Here is a 23307-nt window from a genome sequence, read left to right as displayed (position 1 = left end):
GACGAATGGACAGACGGACGGATGGATGGATGGATAGATTGATGGATTGTTGGATGGATGGACGGACGAATGGACAGACGGACGGATGGATGGATGGATAGATTGATGGATTGTTGGATGGATGGACGGACGAATGGACAGACGGACGGATGGACGGATTGTTGGATGGATGGATTGTTGGATGGATGGACGGACGGATGGATGGATGGATCTACTCACCAGATGTGCTTCAGTTTCTTCCTCCTCCTCTTCCTCTTTGTGCTCTTCAATCTCCTCGGTAACCTCAGCCTTTGCTTCAGCGATCAGTTCCCTCAGAGGACGACTGTCAGTTACAGTTGAGATGAACGAATGCTGCAGAAAACGACAAAAAGGGTCAATCCGCTTCATTCAGAACAGCTGTGTTTTAATAAAAACTGAAGATGCAGAAAAAAAAACTGCAGAAAATGAAAGAATGATCAGCAATTTTTGGAGGGTTAAAGGGGGACAAAATTATATTATTTAAAAATGTACCAATAAATATAAACAGAAATAAATATACAATTTCTGAATTAAATGTACCTTTTTAATGTAATAATTAAAAATAATGTTTATTTATTCAATACATAATAAAAAAGCTTTTAAAAAGCTATTACCAACAAAAATTATATAAGTTTGCTGCCCAGGCACCATAAAATAAATAGAGTGAAATAATAATAAAAAAAAAATGCAAATAAACTAATTTTGTCTAATTAATGTCATAATTTAAATGGTAAAAATTAATAATTTAATGTTGTTTACCTTTACATTTTATAAGTTAATGGGACATTTATCTTTTTCATAATACATTTACTCCTGTTTCATGCTGTATATCTTTATTTTATTTTGTCCCATTTAACCAACCTTACCTAAAAAGATTTGAAATGCTGAAAAATAGAAACAAAAAAGCAACAAAAAAACAAAACAAAAACATTACTGGGATGATTTGAACAGTCGATATGCCAAAGATCAGTAAAGAAGATCTAAAGTGAGCTACTAGCATGCAGACAACCCCAGCGATAAAGCATGGTGTTTCAGGCATCATGCTATGGGAATGTTTGTCTCTGTGGTGCAGGGCCTATTTGCTGCATTCCAGAGAACATCGATCTGTTTACAGACTACCAAATAACTGAAGAAAGACCCGATTAATGACCTGACAGCAGCAAACAAACATCTGTTATAGAAGAACCAAAACCATCTTCAAAGTGGATCTAAGGGAAAACAGGTTATTTCTGAAGCAGCATAATGGAGGAATGTGTCTCTCTCCTGCTGAGAAGTAAACCTGTTCACAGGTAGCAGCAGTCGGTCAACTCTTTGCAACAGCAGAATCAGAGCAATGAATCACAAGACCGCCTGATTTTCTGTTCATTCAGTAAATGTTTGAGTTTGCAAAGAACAATGACCATGTTTTAATTTGGGGCTGAACGTCCCGTGGTGCAGATACTTTTAAAAGCTTTACTTTTTAAAAAGCAGTTCAGGATTATAAGGAGCTGCGACTTGACCCCTGGTGACTAATCGTTGTTTGAGATGCAAACTGACTCTTTGATAACAGCTCAAACACTCCCTATTCGAGACCAGCTTGTTGTTTAAGCTGCCGGCCATCTTTCTCTCATCTCATTTGAAGCTGAAGAGTTAAAAACACAGGATTTAAACAGCGGATCTGCGTTTCCAGACAAAACTCACCTTCTTTGGTTTAGAAATCTGCTGCACATATTCTATGGCAGGCCTGATGATGTGAAGCTTCTTCGATATGAGAACCTTCATTGGTGGCAGACCACTGTTCTGGATTTTTATGCCCATGGAGTCTTCGTCTGTGCGTGCGGTATTCGCTGTGTGAGTCAGAACGCGTCCAGCCTACCTGTCTGTCTGTCTGCACAGCGAGTGAATGAACGGCTCTGGCTTGAGCGAGCACCTTAAAGCCGACGGAAAAAGAAAAGCCTGCTCTGCTGACGTCAGCTCGGGGACAAAGGGATGAGCGCAGACGGCTCAGCGGGGAAACAGATGTCGTGTCGGGCTGCTTATACTCTGATAGCAGGTGGTGCACGGGTGGAGGTGGGGGGAGAAAGGGCTGTGCGGCCTAAAAGTGGCCAGGTGTTAGAGATCGACACACATTCAGAGAAATGTACCTGAAGAAGCTGCGGTGCGCTCCATCTGCTGTCCAGGTTCTTGTCCAGGCAGCGCTTCAGGAAATCACTGAACTCAGGAGACCTGAACGCAGTAAATTACGGGAAGGGTCAAAGAGGAGCACATCTCAGAGCAGAGACACCAGCGGTGACTCACCAGCGTGACGGCTGCATCAGGGTGGGAGGGTCCGACTTGGCGATCTTCAGCAGGACCCTCATTGGGTTCATCTCGTGGTTCGGAGGCTCTATCTGTGCCAGCTCAATTAAGGTGACTCCAAGGGACCAGATGTCAGCCTTGTAGTCGTAGGGACGGTCCTTGGATGTCTCACACATCACCACCTCAGGAGCCATCCTGGAACATTTATGTCACTTCTTAAAACCTTTTTTTTAATTATCAACTTTTTGTTTTCTGCCTCTTTAATTTGAAAACCCCAGAATAAAACAAAGAACCTGCCTTTAGCAAAGACCACGCGGTGAGTAAACAGTATGAGCCATGTGTAAATTAATCTAATTATATATTCCATATATGCTATTCGGTACAACTAAACTGTAAAACCACCAAGTCACAGCTGTCCTTCTCTGCATGGAGAGATATAATGAGAAAAGCAGCCAAAAACAAGCTGTTGCACTGGGGAAGCTGCAGAAATACAGCTCAGGAGGGAGATTTGATCAGTTATTCATTCCTGAAGGTCCTCTGCTCAGATGAATCCAAAATTTGAGGTCTGAAGGCAAAAAACTTTTTACTATCTGTCACTCTACACAACTCATCCTCCCTAAACTGTGAAGTATTTTAGTAAGGTAACTTACCAACATATTAAATGGTTTTGATTAAATTTAAAAGAAAACAACTCATTTATATTAGTTCATCTGCATATTATTCAATAATTTTATTTTTTATTTTATTTTACCTGTGCAAATGCAATAGAGGATCTAAAAAAAGTGAAATATTATCAATTTAAATCAGTTTGCCCTCGATGATCGATGAATAATCGATCTGTCAATAAGTGAGTATTTTTTTAACTTAAATTATAATTATATATTATACTCTTCATATAAGATACTGGATGTTTTTTTTCTTCTTTATTTTAAACTTAAATCATCTTATTCTTTGTGTAAACTGTTTTACTTACCCAAACAAAGCAAAAGAAATACAAGTATTTTAAGAAAAACTGACTTGGATTTGAAAATTTTGCAGGGTTTCCACTGGGATCGAGAAACCTTGATAGATATGCATTACACGTGGTATGGCGGGGTAGCGAGGCTTTGGATGTCATCGATTTTGGCCCCTCCCTTATATAAAGCAAGCCTTGATATGCGCTTTGCGGGAACGTCCGCTTCACTACTCGACACACGCCTCGGTTTATCTCATAACATCACTAGTCTTCTACAAACCTCCACACAACTTGACAGAAAAAAATGTCTAAATAATGATCCTCCAAAAGGAACTGAATGCAGAAAAAATATATAAGCAATGGAAAGATTGACTCTGACTCTGAGAAGTTCAGAACAAAAATGTGGAAAATACTGAAGAAAATGAAAGAAATGGAAAATGTAAACAAGGCTGTTTTTTTTATTTTAGCGATGGGTGGGTATGTATGCGAGAGTGTGTGTAGAATTCGATCTGTTTCTCTTTTTGTTTTGTGATCATTAATGAAATACCCTGGTCCTAGTGCCACCTTCTGTCTTCCTGTCTCTCTAATGTGTGAGTCATAAAGATTAAAAAGGGTCAAACAAATCCAAGACTCACCATTGACCTTAAAAATTCCCATTAATAAGGACCTAAAAGACATCAGGAAGACAGATAAAGATAGAGAATCAAAGACACTTCCATTGTGTGAGTAGATGGGGAAATGGACCCAAATACAAGGTAATCCTGGAAGAATACATGCAGTAATAACTGGACATGTGACTGAGCATAGAACAATTTTCAGATTTACGTTGCAAAAAAAATTCCTGACAGTTATGACAATTATATATATTGTCATTTATCTGTTTACTACAGTGTGTTGAATGTGGATTTAAAGACTTTTCAATTAGTGTTAAAAATTGCAGGGGGAATATAAAAAAAAAAAAAAAAATTTATCAACCGAACCTTTCACTACCCCCATGCAATACCTACGTGGACCCTCTAGGGGTTTGCTGACCCCTGTTAAAGACCTCCGCTCTAGATAAGAAATTGTTACTTTATTCATTTAGTTGGGGAATAATAATTAACACAGTCAGATAAATACAAATAAAATGAATATTTTGCCAAATAAAACAAAAAGTATCACCATCATAGCCAGCGGTAGTTTACACACAGCTATGCAGAGAGAGGGCTGCTACAGACGGGCTGCGGTTAGCCCTGGCTGACGTTAGCCTTGGAGCTCCACTGGTTGCCGCAGTTCTCTCAACTTCGGACAATTTTTTTTTTAAATCAGTAAAGTGAAGCTTCAAGATATAATGTTCTCACCTAAAATGGTCTTAAAATGTACTTTTATTGAACAACAGCAACAGAAAAAATAACTTTTAACTTAATTCTCTTTTGGCGCTCCATTGAAAGCTGCTGCTGCCACAGTGCATGCTGCGATAGCTGTCAATCTCAAGAACAGACAAGTCTGCTCTGATGCATGCTGGGTAAAGAGGGAGGGGCGAGAACAACATCCGGGGACTTTATCTGTTCTTGGTCTGCTGCTCTTGTGAATTGGAACAGTACAAGGGCTGAGGATGATGACGTTTCACGAGCACAAGAGAACGCACAAGTACACAGATTGAGAAACGGCCGAAGTCATTCTTTTCTTGAAATTTCCTTTGACTTGTACAGGTAAACATGTACATTTGCCAATGGAATAATATAATTCACATTTAAAATCGGAAAAAAACCCTCTAATTTAAAGGAGTGAAGATCAAACCATCTTCAGCTGATCCTACACTCACCAGTAAGGAGTTCCGATGAAAGAATCCCTCCGTTGCAGCGTTTTAGTGTTTTTTGCCGACACGCCAAAATCAGCTGAAAGGCACATGATGGAGAAAAGCAAAATAAAATTAGTCAGGAAAACCAAAGCTTAATCTGAATCAGGATTGCTTGTGTGGAAGTTCCTGCAGGCAGATACTCGGACACCTCTGTTCGACTCGTAAGGCTGTGTTACAGCGTCCTCTGTGGTCAGCAGTTCCAAACAACTCATGGCGGACAGGAAAGCCACAAACCCATAACCAACAGCGATGTAATTTTTGTCACATTTTATTTTATCTTATAGCTCTTGTCTTAAACGGTACAAATGTTACACTGCAGATTTACTCAGAGGGATTGATTCTGTCCTTTTTAAAGAGGCTTTTGTTAAATATCTGTTTTTTATTTGCTTGACAATGGCTGGAGTCTAGACCCAAAGTCGTCATTAAACTCAATATTCTGATGGCTGTACACCACAATATCTCTGCTATGTTTTATTCTATAAATGTTGGATTTGAATCGGAAAAGACTTGATAACGCCCAAATATGTTGTGTGATCTCTGGGTTTTTTTCTCTCTTTTTTTCTCAAATCACAGCTTTTCAGCCAATGTAGCTTCTGCAGGCAACAGATAAAGAAGCAAAGGCTATGTTCACACTGCAGGCCTTGATACTCAATTCCAATTTTTTAGTGAAACCCAATTTTTTTGCGTTCCGTTCACATTTCCAAATTTATGCGACTTGTTTGTGATCTCCTGAGTGAACTGCAGTCATACAAGGCAAGTGTCCTGCATGCGCAGTAGAGGACAAAAAGACGTCACATGCCAGCATGCTCTTTTTTTCTGGAAGTAAACATGGATGGTAGTACCGGCGCGCATCTAGCGGTCTTTTCCAACCATAAAAACACAATCTTTTCAATATGGATAAATATAAATACTGCTCTCCGCATCATCATTTGCCATGGTTGTTGTTTTTCTTGCCGCTTTTGCGTAGCAAGACGCATAATAGTGACCTTTGTCCAGTATATATGAGGTTTAGGTCGGATGACTCCGACCTGGCCGTTCACAGACAGGTCGCATTTGAAAAGATCAGATTTGTATCGGATTCAGGATTGCAGAGCCAAGTGGCCTGGGTCGCATTGGAAAAAATCGGATTTGTGTTGTTCAGACAGCCATGAAAAGATCAGATCAGGTCGCATATGGGCAAAAAGAAAAATGGATTTGGGTCACTTCAGGCTGCAGTATGAACGTAGCCAAAGTCTCCTGCTAAACATTCCACATGTGAAGCGAGCCAGCCTTAAGGGCTCTCATTAACATGTAATATAAAATAAAAAGCTAAAACTACAAGTGTTGCAACAACTGAGTATAGCACAGGGGTTATGATCTATATGATGTCATTCGACACCACAGCAGAGTTTTTTCTCTGTGAGACAGAGGATCTGAAATGTTGGAACTACTCCCCTAATTAATCCTAAACACAGTGGCGCTGGTGGAGTTTTGTTTTGCATGGTCCAATATTGTTTCACAAACCTAAAAAATAATGTACCAGTTTAAAAATAGAGAAGCTATTAGTCAGTTTTATATTTTTATATATATATATATATATATATATATATATATATATATATATATATATATATATATATATATATATATATATATATATATATATATATATAAACTATTTATTTTCTGAGAATGTGTTTATTTAAGAGAAACTATGCAAAACTATGCAAACTAACAAACATCAAGAAAAAGTCAACTATATTAAATTATTTTCCATGTGAATCCCAGATTGTTTATATTTCTTTGCCTTTTCTAAAAAGTGCTTCAAATCAGTCCAACCCATCTTTATCCATACTGGGTAAGCAGCAGAATAAAGCCTTAGCCTCGCTGTTTGCAGTTAGCTAAGCCTTGTAGCTACACCAGGTCCTGGAAAAGGACGTTTCTTGCGCCATTTCTCTCTCTCTAATGCGACTCGACCTGTCAATCACCCGCGACACGCCTGCGCTGTGGCAGGAGGTGGTAAGCAAATACACTTCCTTACACCTTGGCGCACAGCCCTCCTATACCTCTGTATTGCAGAGGAGCTACTGCGCATTTACAAATTTTAATGAGAGTCAATGGGCAAAGATTTTTGTGCCCTAGGGCGGAAATCCGTCATCGATCCAACGAAAAATGGAATGACGCTCTACTAATCATTAAACATTAAATATTTATCTTGCACATCTAAAAATATATATCAATATATTTTGAAATACTTTACATATTAATTAAAAATAAAATTAGAAAAAAACAATATTTTTTTTATGTCTTAATAAGGGTCATTGGGCGGGTGGGGCGGTGCCCAAGCGCCCTCTATTGGCCAGCCGCCACTGCCTAAACAGTTGATGTTACTTTGTGTGTTCCCAACTTGGAGATAAAATAATCTGATGATTGTTTGAGAAAAGCTGCACCACAGCACCCATAGCTTTCCCTCTAAAACCTGCATATAAGTAATGGTTAAATGTGGACATACCCAGCTTTACATCCCCATCCAGAGTGAGGAGGATGTTCCCGGCCTTCAGGTCTCTGTGGATGATTTTATTTTCATGGAGGTAGACGAGCGCTTGCAGAGTCTGTTTACACACCACCCTGATCTGAGGCTCAGTCAGAGGTCTCTCCAGTTCTGAATGGAAGAGGAAAGGTTTACATAAACCTGCTTTACATTTCCTTCAGCAGGGAACACTAATGCAGCCTAATTATAGGTGGTAATATGGCTTAAACCACAATCAGTGCCTTGGAGAATGGGGGGGGGATAGCATGTGGGTGGTCTGCTGATGTCTTTAGATGGTAGTAAATTGCCTTTTCATTTACTTTCTTTGCTGGTTAGAAATACAGTTTGAGTAGTTTCCCTCTTGGTGAAATACAGTAGATACAAAGTGGGAAGTGCTGACTCACCGAGCATGACAGCGTCCACAGCGCCTCCAGCACAGAACTCAATGAGGATCTGCCAATGAGAGGAAAAAGAGAACAGGACTGGATTCATTTTCCAAACTTGCAGCACATGTTTTATTTCCAATAGAAGCATATGAAGAGCACATGAGACCTGACCTTTTCCCCACTTTAACAGCACCAGCAGAGCTTTATTCCACCAGCGGTGGCACTAAGCCATGGAGGTGAGCGTATAAATGTTTTCAGAAACAATGTTTTCCTGACGGTACCAGAGACAGACGATCCTCTGCATTCAGCATTCAGGATGGTGACAGTTTGTTATATTTGTCTACATTTTTGCTGTTTATCACAATAACGCAAGTACGGACTCATGTCCTCGCCAAGTATGTTCTTGAGAAGAACCCAGAAAAGTGTGGACTTGGTGAGAATGCAGCATAAATATGGGTCAGTTGGAACAGAAGCGTAATCGTGACGGCACCACATGCTCAGATTCAGTGATTGCGACAAAAATTATTATTTTTATTTTTTTTTACTGATTAACTAAATTCCTGAAATCTCTGCGAATGTATTAGTTTTAGGTATAAACAATGATCCATTGATTATTCCTCGCTGAGCGGACTTCTTCTAACTTAGTGCTGCTTTAATTAGTCTGTTTTTATATCCTACCCTCAATATAACCCAACAGTAAACCAAAGAAAACTGGGATGTTCTTCTTCTGGGGAGCCATAAGTAGTGCAGAAATGCACTGGAGAAAGAGAAGATTCTCTGTGATTATAACGTAGCTAAACCACGGGGCCTTAAAGGTTTCCTAGTTTCAGACACAAACATTCAGCTCTTCCAAGAACACTTCTGTGCCAGGTCTAAACGAAAGCAGACTAATCACCGGTTAAAACAATGTGAGAAAGAAGCCCCCGCCCAGCATCTGTGAATGAAAAAAATCTTGAAGGCATTTAGAAGCTTCAGCTTGGCGGCTGACGTAAGAGGATTGAGGCCACATTGAGGAGAGGGTTTCTTACAACAGCTCCACTGTGCCAGACCTCAGGCCTTATTCTGTAAATAGGATTACGGTATCTATGAACGGAGCACCGCGTGTAGCATCTGGAGTCTCTTTATAATCCTCTACAGCAGGGTTACAACACAGTTTTCTGGCCAGATTGAGATTGGGAAATATTTGTGGGTGTTATTATCTGATTAAAAGAGAAGCAAAGTTGCACTTCTGCAAAATTAGAAACCATTGAGAAACAATCTTGGCTTCACAAATTTGCCTAAGTATTTGATCCGGTCAGACGGCTTTTAAAATAGAAAGTGACCAACTCTGAAAAGCAACAAAAAAAGAAAAGTTTTAGTTGAATTCCTTAGTGCTGTTGAGCTTTTCAGGACTGCTCCACTTCCAACAACAAAGCCCCTCAGGGCCATATAATGCCCCAGGTCTTGGAGCGCTCTTGGCCGTTCGACGTGCACACGGTTCTAGTGTTTCTCAGTAGGCGTGCTGTTGTTTTAGAGGCTCTGCTATCGCACAATGGCCCCCACAGAGCTTTTTCAACAGTGCACAGAGGAACCGCAGGCCAGGGCCGCGGCTTCCTCTCCCACTTGTTTATTTGACACAAACCTCATTCAGAATGGCGCACCGCTGACTTTCTAATCATTCATGTGGTACAAAGAGGGCAGATGTGGTTTAAGGTTATGCCACCGGGACGTTATGGCAGAAAACAACAACAGGAATGACAGACATTTAGAGGAAATGCAGATCAGTAGCAGTTGTCACCTCCTGTTTTTTTTTTACAGAATAAAGTCTTTCATCAGGAGAAGGAAATGTCCTGGAATGTGTCTCCTCTTTGCATGAACAGGTGCCACAGGCGGATGATATAAAATCTACCTCCATCAGACTGAGCTCATTGTTCAGAGGACAATGAGGAGGAAAGGGGCAGAGTGCTCAGCACAGCACAGTGAAATTAAAAACCTATCTGATCACCATAGTTTGTAACGTCCAGAACAGCTTTTCAGACGTTTGCTAACTTACAGAAGGTGCAGTGTGATGTTTCTGTGTCACACTAAGCACCCCTGCTCCAGTACCTGCCCTCTAACTCAACCAGCTCCAATTATTTGCATGATTAGACAAATCAGGTTGTAAATGACTGGGCTGGACGGAGCTGGGTAACTCCCCATAGCTTAGCTAACCTCTCAGGCTTTACTTTTATCCAAAGGAACAAACTGTACAACATCAAACTGAGACTGAAAAGCAAAAAGATAAATGCTTTTACTGAACATCTGCAAGTAAAAAAAACAACAAAGGTCTCATTTGCAGAGGGGACAGATTACAAACTGGTATGATGATTAACAGCTCTTAAAGCTGCTTGTTCTTGCAGCTCATGTGAACTTTAACCACATTTTTTCCCATAATGCAGCAAGAACGTTATTTTGCAACAACTTTACATCAGACCCCGGATGATGCAAGCTAACGACATAGTTCTGGACCAATTTAGAAAACAGACAGTGGATATTCACATACTAACACCTAATGTCAGCACCTGCAACCTGAAGTTTGTCTTATTTGGGACGGATCTCTCAGTTTGACCTTCCACAGTGGCAAACCATTCATTCTAGCATCTTTAGGACAAAATGAAGTGCTATCCAGTTTCTAAAATAACCTGTCGTTTCAGTGGGAGATGTCACTAAGTTAGCGGAGATCAAACAATCTGCATGCTAAGGTGCTGGTGGGTTGGTTTATCCTGACAACATCCAAGTTCCTGTTTGGATTTCTGTAGGTTCACTCTGCCAGTTCCTTAGTAGGGTTGGGCGCCGGATCATTTAAAATATGGAAACCTTCATGGTTCTTCTTAAAGTCATAAGGAAGCGGCTGTTCCAACCGTTGCATTTCAGAATTCTCCTGAGTGGTGCACGACTTTACATGAGTAAATAAAGCGAATGTGATTGGTCGATTTTAAAGGGGGCAGAATTATTGTGGGGGAAGGTTCGCAAGAAAGTTGGGTTGTGGCCAGTTTGTCGGAAGCATCATGCTAACCAGTTAGTAACTTAGAGCTAGTAGGTTCCAAATGGGAAATTCCATTGGGACCAAGTAGCACTAAATTGGTGACTTAGAAACGACACAACATAACATCTTAGTTCTACGCCTGCCGAAGACACAGACGTCCCTGTGAACACTTGGACAGAACTCAATGGTATAGTAAATGATTCTTATTTCTTATTTCAACCGTTGCGTATATTAGCTGCGACATATGAATCAAGATGCTATGACCGAAAAAATTTGATTGACAGATGACCGTTGAAATATGATCGGCCGAATTTAGGTTTTCCGGCTGACGTATAACTAACTGGCCTGTATGAGATAACGAAAAAAAACCCACAGATTTTAAGACAGGATTTTTTTTTTATAGAAAAGATTTTTTAGTTAAATATGATTTCCCTGCGACTTTAAAAGAATCGAAATTCGAGAACCGATAGGAAGCATCATGGAAATTGTGATTTTTCAGCATTAATAGCTGTTTGACTGTTTGACCAGAACCTTCTTTCTACCAATCTCAGAATTAATTTATCGTATCATCCCTGCAGAATTACCAAAAATAAGTTCACATTAAAAACACAACGCTACCTTTGAAAATGACTTTCCCCCCTGTTGCTGCTGTTTATGATGTCTGATAACCGTGGTGTCGCAATAACTATGTGTGGGTGTGTGTGCAGGGGTGGGGCATGGCCCTTGTAACATGTAACGCCGGTCCCTTTGATATCTCCCTACCTGTAGCTTTTCCTAAAAACATTTTTTCCATAGCCTTTTAATAAATGAAGAGAAATCTATTGAATATAGTTCTAACACTACTAATGTTAGGGTGACCAGATCCAGGGACAGTCCCGTTACAGACCACCTGTCCCACATTTTAACATCTGACAATGATAAAAAACATGTTTCATATATTCTCTTAGTAAGGTAGTGACCTGAGCTTGTTGCTCATAACAATTAATTATTAAAATGGCTGTTTGGAACAGCTGATCACACAGCAAAGCACTGCAAAAAATTTAAATAAGACATTTTTCCTTAAATAAGTGCCCTTTTTCTTGAATTTAGGTGGTAAATGTGTCTTATTTCAAGTACATATTATCTAATTATCTTATTTTAGGAGCAAAACTGTTAATTCTATTGGCAAATCATCTTATTTACATACTCAAATAAAGGGGAAATACACTTAATTTAAGAAATGTTTATGTATTTCTAGATTGTTTTTGCAGGGAGGATAAACAAGCAGCAGCAGAGGGGGCCTGACCATGCCTGTCCTGTGATATTATGAGTTAATCAGGAGTGGACTTTTGTCAGAAAGCAGCCTAGATCAGCTATAACCGATAAGTGAAGGTGGTAGGGGGACGACAGACGGAGGAGGCCCGGTGAACAGGTACCTGCACTAAACTGGGCTTATCTCACATCATTTTATCTACATGTTGGAGATATGGACTGAACTCCTTAATAAATATGATAAAACATCTGTAAGATAATTTTGGTCATTCTCCTGTGGTCACATTAGTTTTATAGACTTGTAAATTGGGATAAGCATGTTAACATAACCTTCCGCCACAACAATCCTGCCCTCTTGATAATCGACCAATCACATTCACTGTATTCACTCGTGTAAAGTAGGGGACAACTAGGGAGAATTCGGAAATACAACTTGGGAACAGCCGCTTCCCTACGACTTAAATAAATTCAACTTTTTGGAAGTAGTTCAACCGCCTCGCACCCGTAGAAAGCTGAAAAGGCACCAGCACCCCTTGCGACCCCAGCTGGCATTAAGAATGACAGAAAATGGATGGAAGGAAGTAGTTCATGTCCGCTTGCATTGATTCCTATGAACTCACTGGTTGCCTTAAAGAGCTTTTGAACATTTTGCCCAAATATGAGAACCTCAGCAGACCAATAGAGTCGCTATGAGCCAGAGTATGGAGATAAAAGCAGCACATAGCTGGTAAGCCACACTTTAGCCTCTCCTCCTCTAGCCAGTGTGCCCCCTCCCCACATATCAAATGCTTCCAAAGCCACTGCTGATAACGACTTCCCTCACACTCACCCATAGTTTGCTCTCATAATAAAAAGCGTCCAGCAGTTTGACGATGTTCTGATGATCGCAGGAGGCCAGGATGTCGATCTCCACCATGTAGTCTTCCAGCTCCTCCTCCGTCTTTGTATCGATCACTTTGGCAGCAGCCAGGACCCCCGTCTGCTTGTTCTGAGCCTGGAGGTTAAAAAATAAAAAATCTCAATGAAATCCTGCACTGAATTTAATAAAAACATTTAATCTTTTCTTTATCAAACCTGAGTGAGGCGCCCTGCCTTTTGTTCAATGTTTTTTTTTTTTTTTTACTTTGTAATAACAGTTTATTAAGGTACAAAACAAAATATAAACACAGACTAAGCCCCATCTGCACTGATAGGACTGTAATAGGAGGGTTAAACCCTTGCTGTGCTTTAATTAGGTAGAGATGTTAATAACGTGTTATGAAGGGAGTAAAAATTGACATTTCTTCTGACTGTTTGGGCTCCTCTGCAGACAGGATGCACTCGATGAAGTCGCTGCTGCGATATAGGAAGCAGCCCCTTCCTGGACTTCCACAATGAGCTATGAATGCCATTTAAGACCTAATAAACTCCCATTGCTGACTGAGGTCACAGTGCGAGTCTCCCTGTGAGGTAGACCCAGTCGTGCTTTATAATATCATCTACTATCAATATAAACTGTAAAGCTTTCCACTTCAGGGCCTTCTATTAAGTGGAGGGCTGAAGTTGTTGGACAAGAAACAGAATTGAGGGATGTGATTTTATTATTATTTTTTCTGGATTATTCACAGTTTATCTAAGTAGTACCCTTTAGCCGTGCTGTATGGCTAAAGGGGCGCTATTTAATTTAAGAAACTGTATAAAACTGAATACAAGTAAAATTCCCTGCTCGTTATTATGAAATAGATTTCTTAAAAAAGAAAAGAATGAATTAGATCCGAATGATTGAACTCAGATCCACCAAATGATGGGCTTCTGTTCATGAAACTCTACCAAGCTAACGGTTGCTAGCTGAGTAAGCAGACAGACGGGCATCAGAAGAAAGACTAGACAGTAGCTGTCTCCAAATGTCAGCCCTAATCACTATATAGGGCACCATATAGCAGTTATGCCATTTTAGATGAGTGTCTAAACGTCGAGTTGATGAAAAAGTAGTGGACTTGAATATCCCAAAATGCACCTTTAAAAGTTGTGATCATCGGTGGTCACTAGACGAGCAGATATATCCCGGTGTCACTACTGATCCGACCCAGAAGCACGATCTGATCTGCGCATGCACGAACAGATATACACCCGGGTTTCCCTAAATACGTAATATGGTACTAAAATTATTTATTTCTATCCTTAACTCACTAAAGAACGCTAATACACATCTTTAAAAAATGTTTTATGAGTTTTCTGAGACAATTTTGATGCTTTTCTTCATTAAACTGCTTCTCTGACATAATCATGGGACATGCTCAAGGCAGTCTGGCAAAATCTGATTAAACCATGTTTATCTGCCTTTTAGTTGTTTCCTTCTTTAGATTACGCACTATATACCATAATGTTAACATGAGAGGGAAACATAAAACTCAGAAAGAGTAGATTTAAGTTTGAATCCAAAGCCGAAAAAGTTAGCTCACAGAAATAGAATGGGATCCCATTTCTGGTGCAGATTTGGCAAAGAGTGATAAAACAGAAAGGATTTTGAGGCATTTATTTTCTCAGGAAATACATTACTAACCTTTAACGCAATATATTTTGGTATGCTTACTATTTTTGGGGAAGGGAAAATGTCATTTAGGTCTTTTTTACCAAATAAAATCGAGGGTGACCAGGATGTTTATCTGGATGCGCAAATGAGCTGATGGTATGGATGGTATGGATTGAGTAGTGACACCCAGAATACTTTGCAAGACCAATCCTCACAAGGCATTATGGGATATGGGCATTATCGGACTTGTTGTCACAACAAAGATGGCGCATGCACCATGCGAGGATGCATGCGTTAATAAACAGTTTCAGAGGAGTGATCATAGCGCTCTGCATCGGTGCATCAGCTCTGCAGACAGTGTGCATGTTCATATGTTTTGAAGGCGTGGTTTCAAGGGGTGGTCTGAAGGGAGAGGCATGGTTGGGTATATTCAAAAAATAGCTTGCTGGAACCGTTTTTTCCAACATCTCCTACAGCACCTTTAATGTATTCAATTTTGAGCACTTTGGCAATGAGGTGATGACTGAAAAGTGGAGGGCATAACTTCTATTAACATAATACAAGACATGCTAGCAGTTAGCACAGGATAGAAAAGTTAAAACACTTCTTAGAGCCACGTTTAAAACATTCTGTTGAGATCAACCACAACCAGACCCACCTGCTTAAAAGCAGTTAGCAGCACATACACTCACCGGCCATTTTATTAGGCACACCTGTCCAATTGCTCGTTAACACTTAATTTCTAAGCAGCCAATCACATGGCGGCAACTCAGTGCATTTAGGCATGTAGACATGGTCAAGACAATCTCCTGCAGTTCAAACCGAGCATCAGTATGGGGAAGAAAGGTGATTTGAGTGACTTTGAACGTGGCATGATTGTTGGTGCCAGAAGGGCTGGTCTGAGTATTTCAGAAACTGCTGATCTACTGGGATTTTCACGCACAACCATCTCTAGGGTTTACAGAGAATGGTCCGAAAAAGAAAAAAACATCCAGTGAGCGGCAGTTCTGTGGGTGGAAATGCCTTGTTGATGCCAGAGGTCAGAGGAGAATGGCCAGACTGGTTCGAGCTGATAGAAGGGCAACAGTGACTCAAATAACCACCCGTTACAACCAAGGTGGGCAGAAGAGCATCTCTGAACGCACAGTACGTCGAACTTTGAGGCAGATGGGCTACAGCAGCAGAAGACCACATCGGGTGCCACTCCTTTCAGCAAAGAACAGGAAACTGAGGCTACAATTTGCACAAGCTCATCGAAATTGGACAATAGAAGATTGGAAAAACGTTGCCTGGTCTGATGAGTCTCGATTTCTGCTGCGACATTCGGATGGTAGGGTCAGAATTTGGCGTCTACAACATGAAAGCATGGATCCATCCTGCCTTGTATCAACGGTTCAGGCTGGTGGTGGTGGTGTCATGGTGTGGGAAATATTTTCTTGGCACTCTTTGGGCCCCTTGGTACCAATTGAGCATCGTTGCAACGCCACAGCCTACCTGAGTATTGTTGCTGACCATGTCCATCCCTTTATGACCACAATGTACCCAACTTCTGATGGCTACTTTCAGCAGGATAATGCGCCATGTCATAAAGCTGGAATCATCTCAGACTGGTTTCTTGAACATGACAATGAGTTCACTGTACTCAAATGGCCTCCACAGTCACCAGATCTCAATCCAATAGAGCATCTTTGGGATATGGTGGAACGGGAGATTCGCATCATGGATGTGCAGCCGACAAATCTGCGGCAACTGTGTGATGCCATCATGTCAATATGGACCAAACTCCCTGGTGAATGCTTCCAGCACCTTGTTGAATCTATGCCACCAAGAATTGAGGCAGTTCTGAAGGCAAAAGGGGGTCCAACCCGTTACTAGCATGGGGTACCTAATAAAGTGGCCGGTGAGTGTATCTCTCTCTGCACAGAGAGCAGCATCATAATTTACATCCACTTCATTGAAGCAAAGTCTGACAGTACGTCAGAGCGACATACCCTGGCTGTCTATTAGTGCGAGTTCACATCTTTACATTGGAAATTATAACTGTTACACTTGTTCCATCATCGTTGTAATAATGCAATAACCTAAAAGGTTTAGTTATATCTTATACATCAATTTAATAATGTGTGAAAGTTTTTTTGTTTATTCAGTTAGTATTTAATACAGTTGGCACAATAAATTCTTAAATCGTATTGATGCAGTATTACTTTTAAATTTGTAAAGATAAAACTTTTTTTTCCAAATGGCGGCTTATCAGTTAATCATTAATGAATGGATAAGTTCAATCAACTTTAGATAATTTAATGAATCAATAACTTGCATCCCTAGTTGGAAACATTTTATATTTGAACCATATTTGTGGATTAAATCAATTTTCCGTTCCTTTCGAAACAAGACAGCACAGAAATCTGAATACATTACATCTAGAGAAAGTAATCCAGAAAACAATCCGAAGCCCTTTATTTCATGACTGTAAAAGAGGTATTTATTTTATTACAGTGGTGAGATTAAAAGAGTCATAAATCACAGACGTGGAAACAGAACGTTGTTGTGGTGGCATTACGCCAAAAGGCAGCAAAACCAGCAAAAGGTTCATTCACCGGGAAACAAAATGTCAGCATGAGGAACATGGGTAAGAAGAAGCTAAAGAAGTTAATTTGACAGAAGGATTTATAGCCATGTCAAAAAGTTAATTTTCTTAATAAAATAAAATTCTTTTTTAGCTTTCATTTTCTTCTCATGGATGTCTGACCTGTATAATGAATAAATGTCCCATTCTGTTTGTTTTACCCAAAATCATTTCATAACTGACCCATTCACTGCGATTGGCATTAATCTAAAATCAGGGTTTTGCTGATTCCAATAACCGCTGATGGTGGCAGCTGCAAATAAAGGTGCATAAATGGCAGAGCTAACTGGTGGGTAGAAGTCCCCCAACTCAAACAGCTGGAGAGATCTAAGTGTTCTAGATGCTCAAAGGAGCACTTTCCCAGATCCTTCCAGCTACCGTTAGACTTTATCACCTCAGTTGCAGTCAAATAAACTTAAAACGTGTGAACAAGCATGCTACTGGTTCCACAGGTTATTGATCTGATCTAGAATCATTTACTCTCTCTCTCAGGTGCTAATGTCTATTTGCACATCTTTTTCTCATCGTCTCTGGGAGCTTTTTGGTTTTTCCAAAGAGCTGCTTGTTGTGTTTATTTTTTGCACTATTCTATGAATAGGTTTTTACTTTTACTTAACTTAAAAGCTGCATTTTGAAAGAAACGCACTGTTTTATATAGTGATTGCTGCAAATCATTTTCCACTTTCTGATAAGTCATTTCTTTTTGATTTCTCTGTCTCCACATTTTTACCAATATTTATTTTTTTGTGACAATAAAAGTATTTCTATTCTATTCAATTCCACCATAAGGCTGTCTACTTGCTTATAATTTCTGTGCAAACAGGTAATGCAGCAGTTCTTATCATTTATAACAAAGATTATGTATACATATATGCATATATATATAAATGTATATGTGTATATGTACATATATATACACATATATATTTATAAATATATCTATAAATACATATATACACATAAACATATTTATAATATATATATATACACAAACATATTTATAAAATATATACACACACATATGTACATATACATACATACATATAAACACATATATATTTATAAAATATATATATATATACACACAATATATATGTATGTATACATACAGTACATACATATATACAAATATATTTATAAATATGTTTATATAAACCTTGCTATAAATGATCAGTAAAGATGTAATTAGACTATTCCTTTCAAGTCTACACTGTTTTTTATTTATCTAGGGTTATATATAAATCTGTGACTTAAACTTAAACAATTAGTTTCCACCTTAAAAGTGAAAAAGAAGAAGAAAAGGAAAATAAAAAGGGATCTTCTAAACAAAAAACAAGTGATTGAGTTTACAGACAATTCTGTTTATTCATTTTAAATTCACGTTCCTGTTGTGAAACCAAAGCCATCTGTTTAAATAAAGGATTTTGAGAAGTGAGCAAAAACCAACCTTAAAGACTTTCCCGAAGGCTCCATCTCCCAGTTCTCCCACTATCTCCCAGATCTCCTCCGGATTCTCATCTCTGCGCACATGTTCATACTGCTTCTTCTTCTTTTCGGCACCCAGCTTAAATATCTTACGGAAATTAAAAAACGACATGATGTCTTCTGGTTGAACGTTGATAAAGCAGTGAGAATTGAGCAGGTTGTAGTTTTAAAGCCCCTCCATTAGGCAGATAAAGTCCGCTTCCATGAGCTCAGATCAACCCTTAGCTTAGCCTTTGACTCCAGTCTGCCCACTGACCACTCCACGCATCTGATAAACACATCCAATAATAATCCTATCAAACTCTACCGTCTCACAACATTCAAAGACTGAATAAATTCGTGTTTTCTCCTCTCTCTGCCAAGAAGTTGCTGTTTCTGGAAGCTCGTCGTTGTTCCAACTGGCTCGATACCAGCCCAGTCTGTCTGCTGGCTCTTTCTTCAACAAAAACACACACAAAAGAAAATAAAAACGGGCTCTATCCGAATCCTAACGCTGTTTCCGACGGAGCACGGCGTTACCAGCTAAAAGGAAGCCGGTGGCCGTAGTTTATCCGCGGTTTGGTGATCATTAAAACCGTTAAAACGCTCCTCTTTTCCCGGAGCGGGACTGGCTGCTGCCTCGTAGCGGATTTACTGACCCACTGCGCGTCCACGGCACAGACACAGGGGCGCGTGCACGCGGGAGCCGTGACAGTTGAGAGGAAACAACCTGGATGTCTGCTGCCCTCAGCTGACAGGGGAGACCAACAAATGTACTACAGCTGTCTGAATTATCAATTTCGGACACTAAATACAAATGTATCGTTATCGTTTTATAACGGTCTATTTGAGGAGCTTCTTTGTGTCGGTAAAACCTTGGGTGAAACTACGACTGCCATACTTTATCTAGATACTACGGTAGAATTTTTGGGCCACTGAAAAAATAAAAACAGTCAACTAATTTTTACATTTTATTTCAGTATAATATAAGAACAAGTCAGACTTCTGAAAAAGTCATAATGCAGAGATTAAAGTCACAATTCTGACTTTTCCCCCATATTAAACTGAAATAATATTTAAAAATCAGTTCAATTTCTTTTTATTTTGTCATTAGCCCTAATCCTCTTCAGTACTGTACATATGCGCTTAAAGAAACATAATTTATATATTGTTAAATATTGCAAATCTAACTTATTGCAATACATTGCCACAAATACCTAAATAAACTAGTTATTGTTGGGGGGGGGGGTGCTTTTGTGATAAGATAAATAAATAGATAAAGCGAGCGTCCAGTGTGTTACGTCAGCGCTACCACCATATTGTGACTGGCGTTTGGTTGACAGAAGCTGAAAAAGCCTTAAAAAAAAAGTACGGTGGCCTGGAGGTATAAAGGGCTTACTTGTTAACTGAAGTTAATTAAATACAGAAATTGTGTACTATGTAATATTTATCATAAATTATTTGTTGGTTTATGTTATAAACCAAAAAATGTATGATTATAAATCGGTCAAGAAATGTTTCATTGTTTTTAATGCGGCACTATAACGGCAATGACTTGTGCAATATAGAATCAGAATCAAGTTTATTGCCAAGTAGGTTTGCACTTACAAGGAATTTGACTTGGTGTTGTTGGTGCAGACAAAAAACTAAATAGGATAGAATAGTAAAATAAAACTAAAAAGTGCGCACCAACACACCGTGGCTGCCGTCTGCGGCGCCATCTTATATAGGTAAATACCCTGTGTAATAACTATAGATATATAAATACCCATCGATATAGATACCTATTTAATAGTCTGTGCAATAACCCTATATAATAATCCTGTTTAAATAACGATTTCAGCTGTTTTATATATAATATATATTTGCAATTATAACATTGGCAGTATTAACATTATTATAACAAAATACATTTTGTCATGATATTATTAAACCGTTTAAATCAACAGTTTCATCACCACTTTAAAATATATGTTCTACTAGAAATATTTCTATTTCTATATTTTGAAAGATAATTTTTTACATTTTTACTTTCACACGGTTTCTAATTAAATGCAAAAGAAAGGTTTTAATGAGCCTGTTTGGTTTATTTTCAAGGGTTAAAAAAAAGTCTAAGCTTATTATAAGAACTTATTTTTTCTATACTTTATTTCGATTCACATATTATTTTTTCAAAAGATTAAGAATGATTCTAACATTATAAATCATTTTGCCAGAATTAGTTAAAAATAACCGCTTCCTGGTATTTGGCTGTAAACGCGCCACTCACAACATGGCGGACACGCAGTGTTCCTACTGGGCGTCCATCTACACACGTGACTTTCTCCGGGCGCCAGCTTGCCATAGTGACACCAACATAAGTTTGAGCAACAGGAATGTGAAATCGGCCGTTTAAAGGGAAATCTGGTTCCATGATGAAATGCAGGCAGCTGCGATGGATCCAGCCGAGGAGCCCCCCTCCATCTTATGGGGACTCGACCCGGTTTTCTCTGCATTTGCTCGGCTTTTTGTCAGAGACATCCTGCAGATGACCGAGTCCATACAGATTCCAGGTAAAGGCAACCATCTGACCTCAACATCAGCCTGGTAACTAATGGCAACCTTTAAACCACGTTCAATATGTGATCGAGTAGTTTTTAGCTTTCTGTTTCAGCCACTGTCAGTTCAGATTAGGGTTAATCTACTCTGATTCTACACACCACGGATCCAGCATATCTAATCTGATCACGGAATACCTTGGTTCTCCACCATAGGTGGGAATCTGCAGATCTAAATCAGATTTTGTCTGGAAGAATAGGAAGAAACCACATGCTCCTCCTCCTCCTGTCCTTGTTGCCCACAAGTATTCTATTATTAAAGTGGAAACACAGTCAAACCCACCTGCTGCAACTGCTGGACAAGCTCTGCACTGGTGGTGACTTGATTCTGTAGTAACGCCCTGTAATGAAGCTCAGGGGCGGATTTAGGAAATTTGGGGCCCTAGGCAAAGACAGGCATGGGGCCTTTTTAATTGAGAAGACAACGCTTAAAGCCAAGCTTACACTGTTTGATGGTGCATTGTGCATTGTGTAGTGTACAGGGAATTACAAGCAGCGATCAGATTCCATGACCACCTCCCGATCAGGAATGGTGAGGTTGAAGAGAATTAAGCATGTTTGATTTTTTTCTCTCAACCGTCGTGTGCGAGTGAAATGGAGTTCTTTCTGTAAAATTGACAGACCGTAGTAGCCATCTTTGCTCAGCCATGTCTTTGTCCAAATATGTCGTCGCCTTTTCTTTTTAGGGCTTTCAGCACAAAATTGCACAAATTACCAAGGCAGCACGTTTCACTCTAGTGAGCTTCATATTCCTCTTCTACTGGTTTGGCTTCCAGAGAGACGAGTCCCAGTAGCGCCATCTCACTGCGAAGCTGAGTCCGACGTGGTTTTTAGAGCAGGTAGAGATTGGTAGATCCCATCAGAGCATCGTGTCGAACATACATCGTCAGCTGTGAACTCGCACTGTACGACAAAACCGCAGGGTTTCTTCGTACAGTGTGAGCTGTAGCTGCGTGCAACGATTGAAAAAAAACGCACAGTGTATGCCTGGCTTTAAAATTTTATAGATTTAATATTTGTTCTAGGTTTTGTCCCTCTCCTCTTATCCCTTTTCTTGCTGTTTTCCTCTCTCTGTTTTCTGTTGTCTTTTCTTTTCATATTGGCAATGTGCTCAGCTTACTTTTCATGATGTCTCAAAAGGAATCAAAGATTTTCCATCACTAAGCCCATTCTAACTTGGCTGATTGCTCCTTCCTGTGTTTTAAAAAAGGCAACGGCAAAAGAAAATAACCAGTCCTTCTTTTCACTGTAGACAAGCCATGATCTGATTATCTGTTCTCCATTTTTCATTTGGATGAAATATTGGCTGCATGAATCATGACAGCAGACAAGATAGAGGAGAGCAGGAGGCGGGGTTACCAATCTACTTGCTCTGGAGAGCAGAGGTCGCTGCTTTTAAAGTCTTCAGTAGCAGGAAAAAGTTGCTAGATTTGGTGCTAGTTGCTTTTTTGTAATAAAAATACTAGAGGCATCTGAAAACTTGTTTGGACCTTCCTGAACATGTGCAGCAAATGGACTGACCCAATATGGTGGACACTGAAGGGGGGTGCTGAGACACACTCAATACTATAAGCGTTCTGATAGCGCAGAGGTAACCAATTAAAAATCAGCGGGGTCTGAATAAAGAAAATCATCAACCAGTAAAAGTCCAGAGACATTTTTAATTATAATCTGTTACTATAAACAGAATTTAACACTGAAATAAAATGAGATGTTTGTGCATCCACGTTATACATTGAATTTTTAAATAAAAAATATATTTAAAAAAAATTGAAAAACTTTCCATTTTAAAATCTTAAGGGTTTTTGAAGTCGAGAACAACAGTTGTTCAGTTCGGTATATAGGCAATTTCCTAATTCACTTTTTTT

At 39.4% G+C, this 23307-nt stretch overlaps 2 protein-coding genes across 2 annotated transcripts in view; one reads left to right on the top strand and one right to left on the bottom strand.

The window, feature by feature from the left end:
• slk (STE20 like kinase) overlaps nucleotides 1-19029 on the bottom strand; it is a 42193-nt gene extending 23164 nt beyond the window's left edge. The window contains exons 1-8 of the mRNA XM_015397372.1: nucleotides 18826-19029; nucleotides 13070-13234; nucleotides 8004-8052; nucleotides 7582-7731; nucleotides 5055-5127; nucleotides 2296-2490; nucleotides 2142-2223; nucleotides 220-351 (exon numbers count right to left, since the gene is read on the bottom strand). Of these exons, the coding sequence (XP_015252858.1) occupies nucleotides 220-351; nucleotides 2142-2223; nucleotides 2296-2490; nucleotides 5055-5127; nucleotides 7582-7731; nucleotides 8004-8052; nucleotides 13070-13234; nucleotides 18826-18975 (996 nt within the window). The 5' untranslated portion in view covers nucleotides 18976-19029. The remainder of the gene's footprint in view (nucleotides 1-219; nucleotides 352-2141; nucleotides 2224-2295; nucleotides 2491-5054; nucleotides 5128-7581; nucleotides 7732-8003; nucleotides 8053-13069; nucleotides 13235-18825) is intronic.
• Nucleotides 19030-21167: 2138 nt separating this feature from the next.
• Nucleotides 21168-23307, top strand: part of obfc1 (oligonucleotide/oligosaccharide-binding fold containing 1) — a 14447-nt gene continuing 12307 nt past the window's right edge. The window contains exon 1 of the mRNA XM_015397369.1: nucleotides 21168-21394. Within this exon, the coding sequence (XP_015252855.1) occupies nucleotides 21262-21394 (133 nt within the window). The 5' untranslated portion in view covers nucleotides 21168-21261. The remainder of the gene's footprint in view (nucleotides 21395-23307) is intronic.

Source organism: Cyprinodon variegatus, unplaced genomic scaffold (assembly GCF_000732505.1).
Source record: "Cyprinodon variegatus isolate N-32 unplaced genomic scaffold, C_variegatus-1.0 Scaffold858, whole genome shotgun sequence".
NCBI lineage: Eukaryota > Metazoa > Chordata > Actinopteri > Cyprinodontiformes > Cyprinodontidae > Cyprinodon > Cyprinodon variegatus.
The sequence above is the reverse complement of the archived record's forward strand: the minus strand, read 5'-3'. Positions and strand labels throughout refer to the sequence as shown.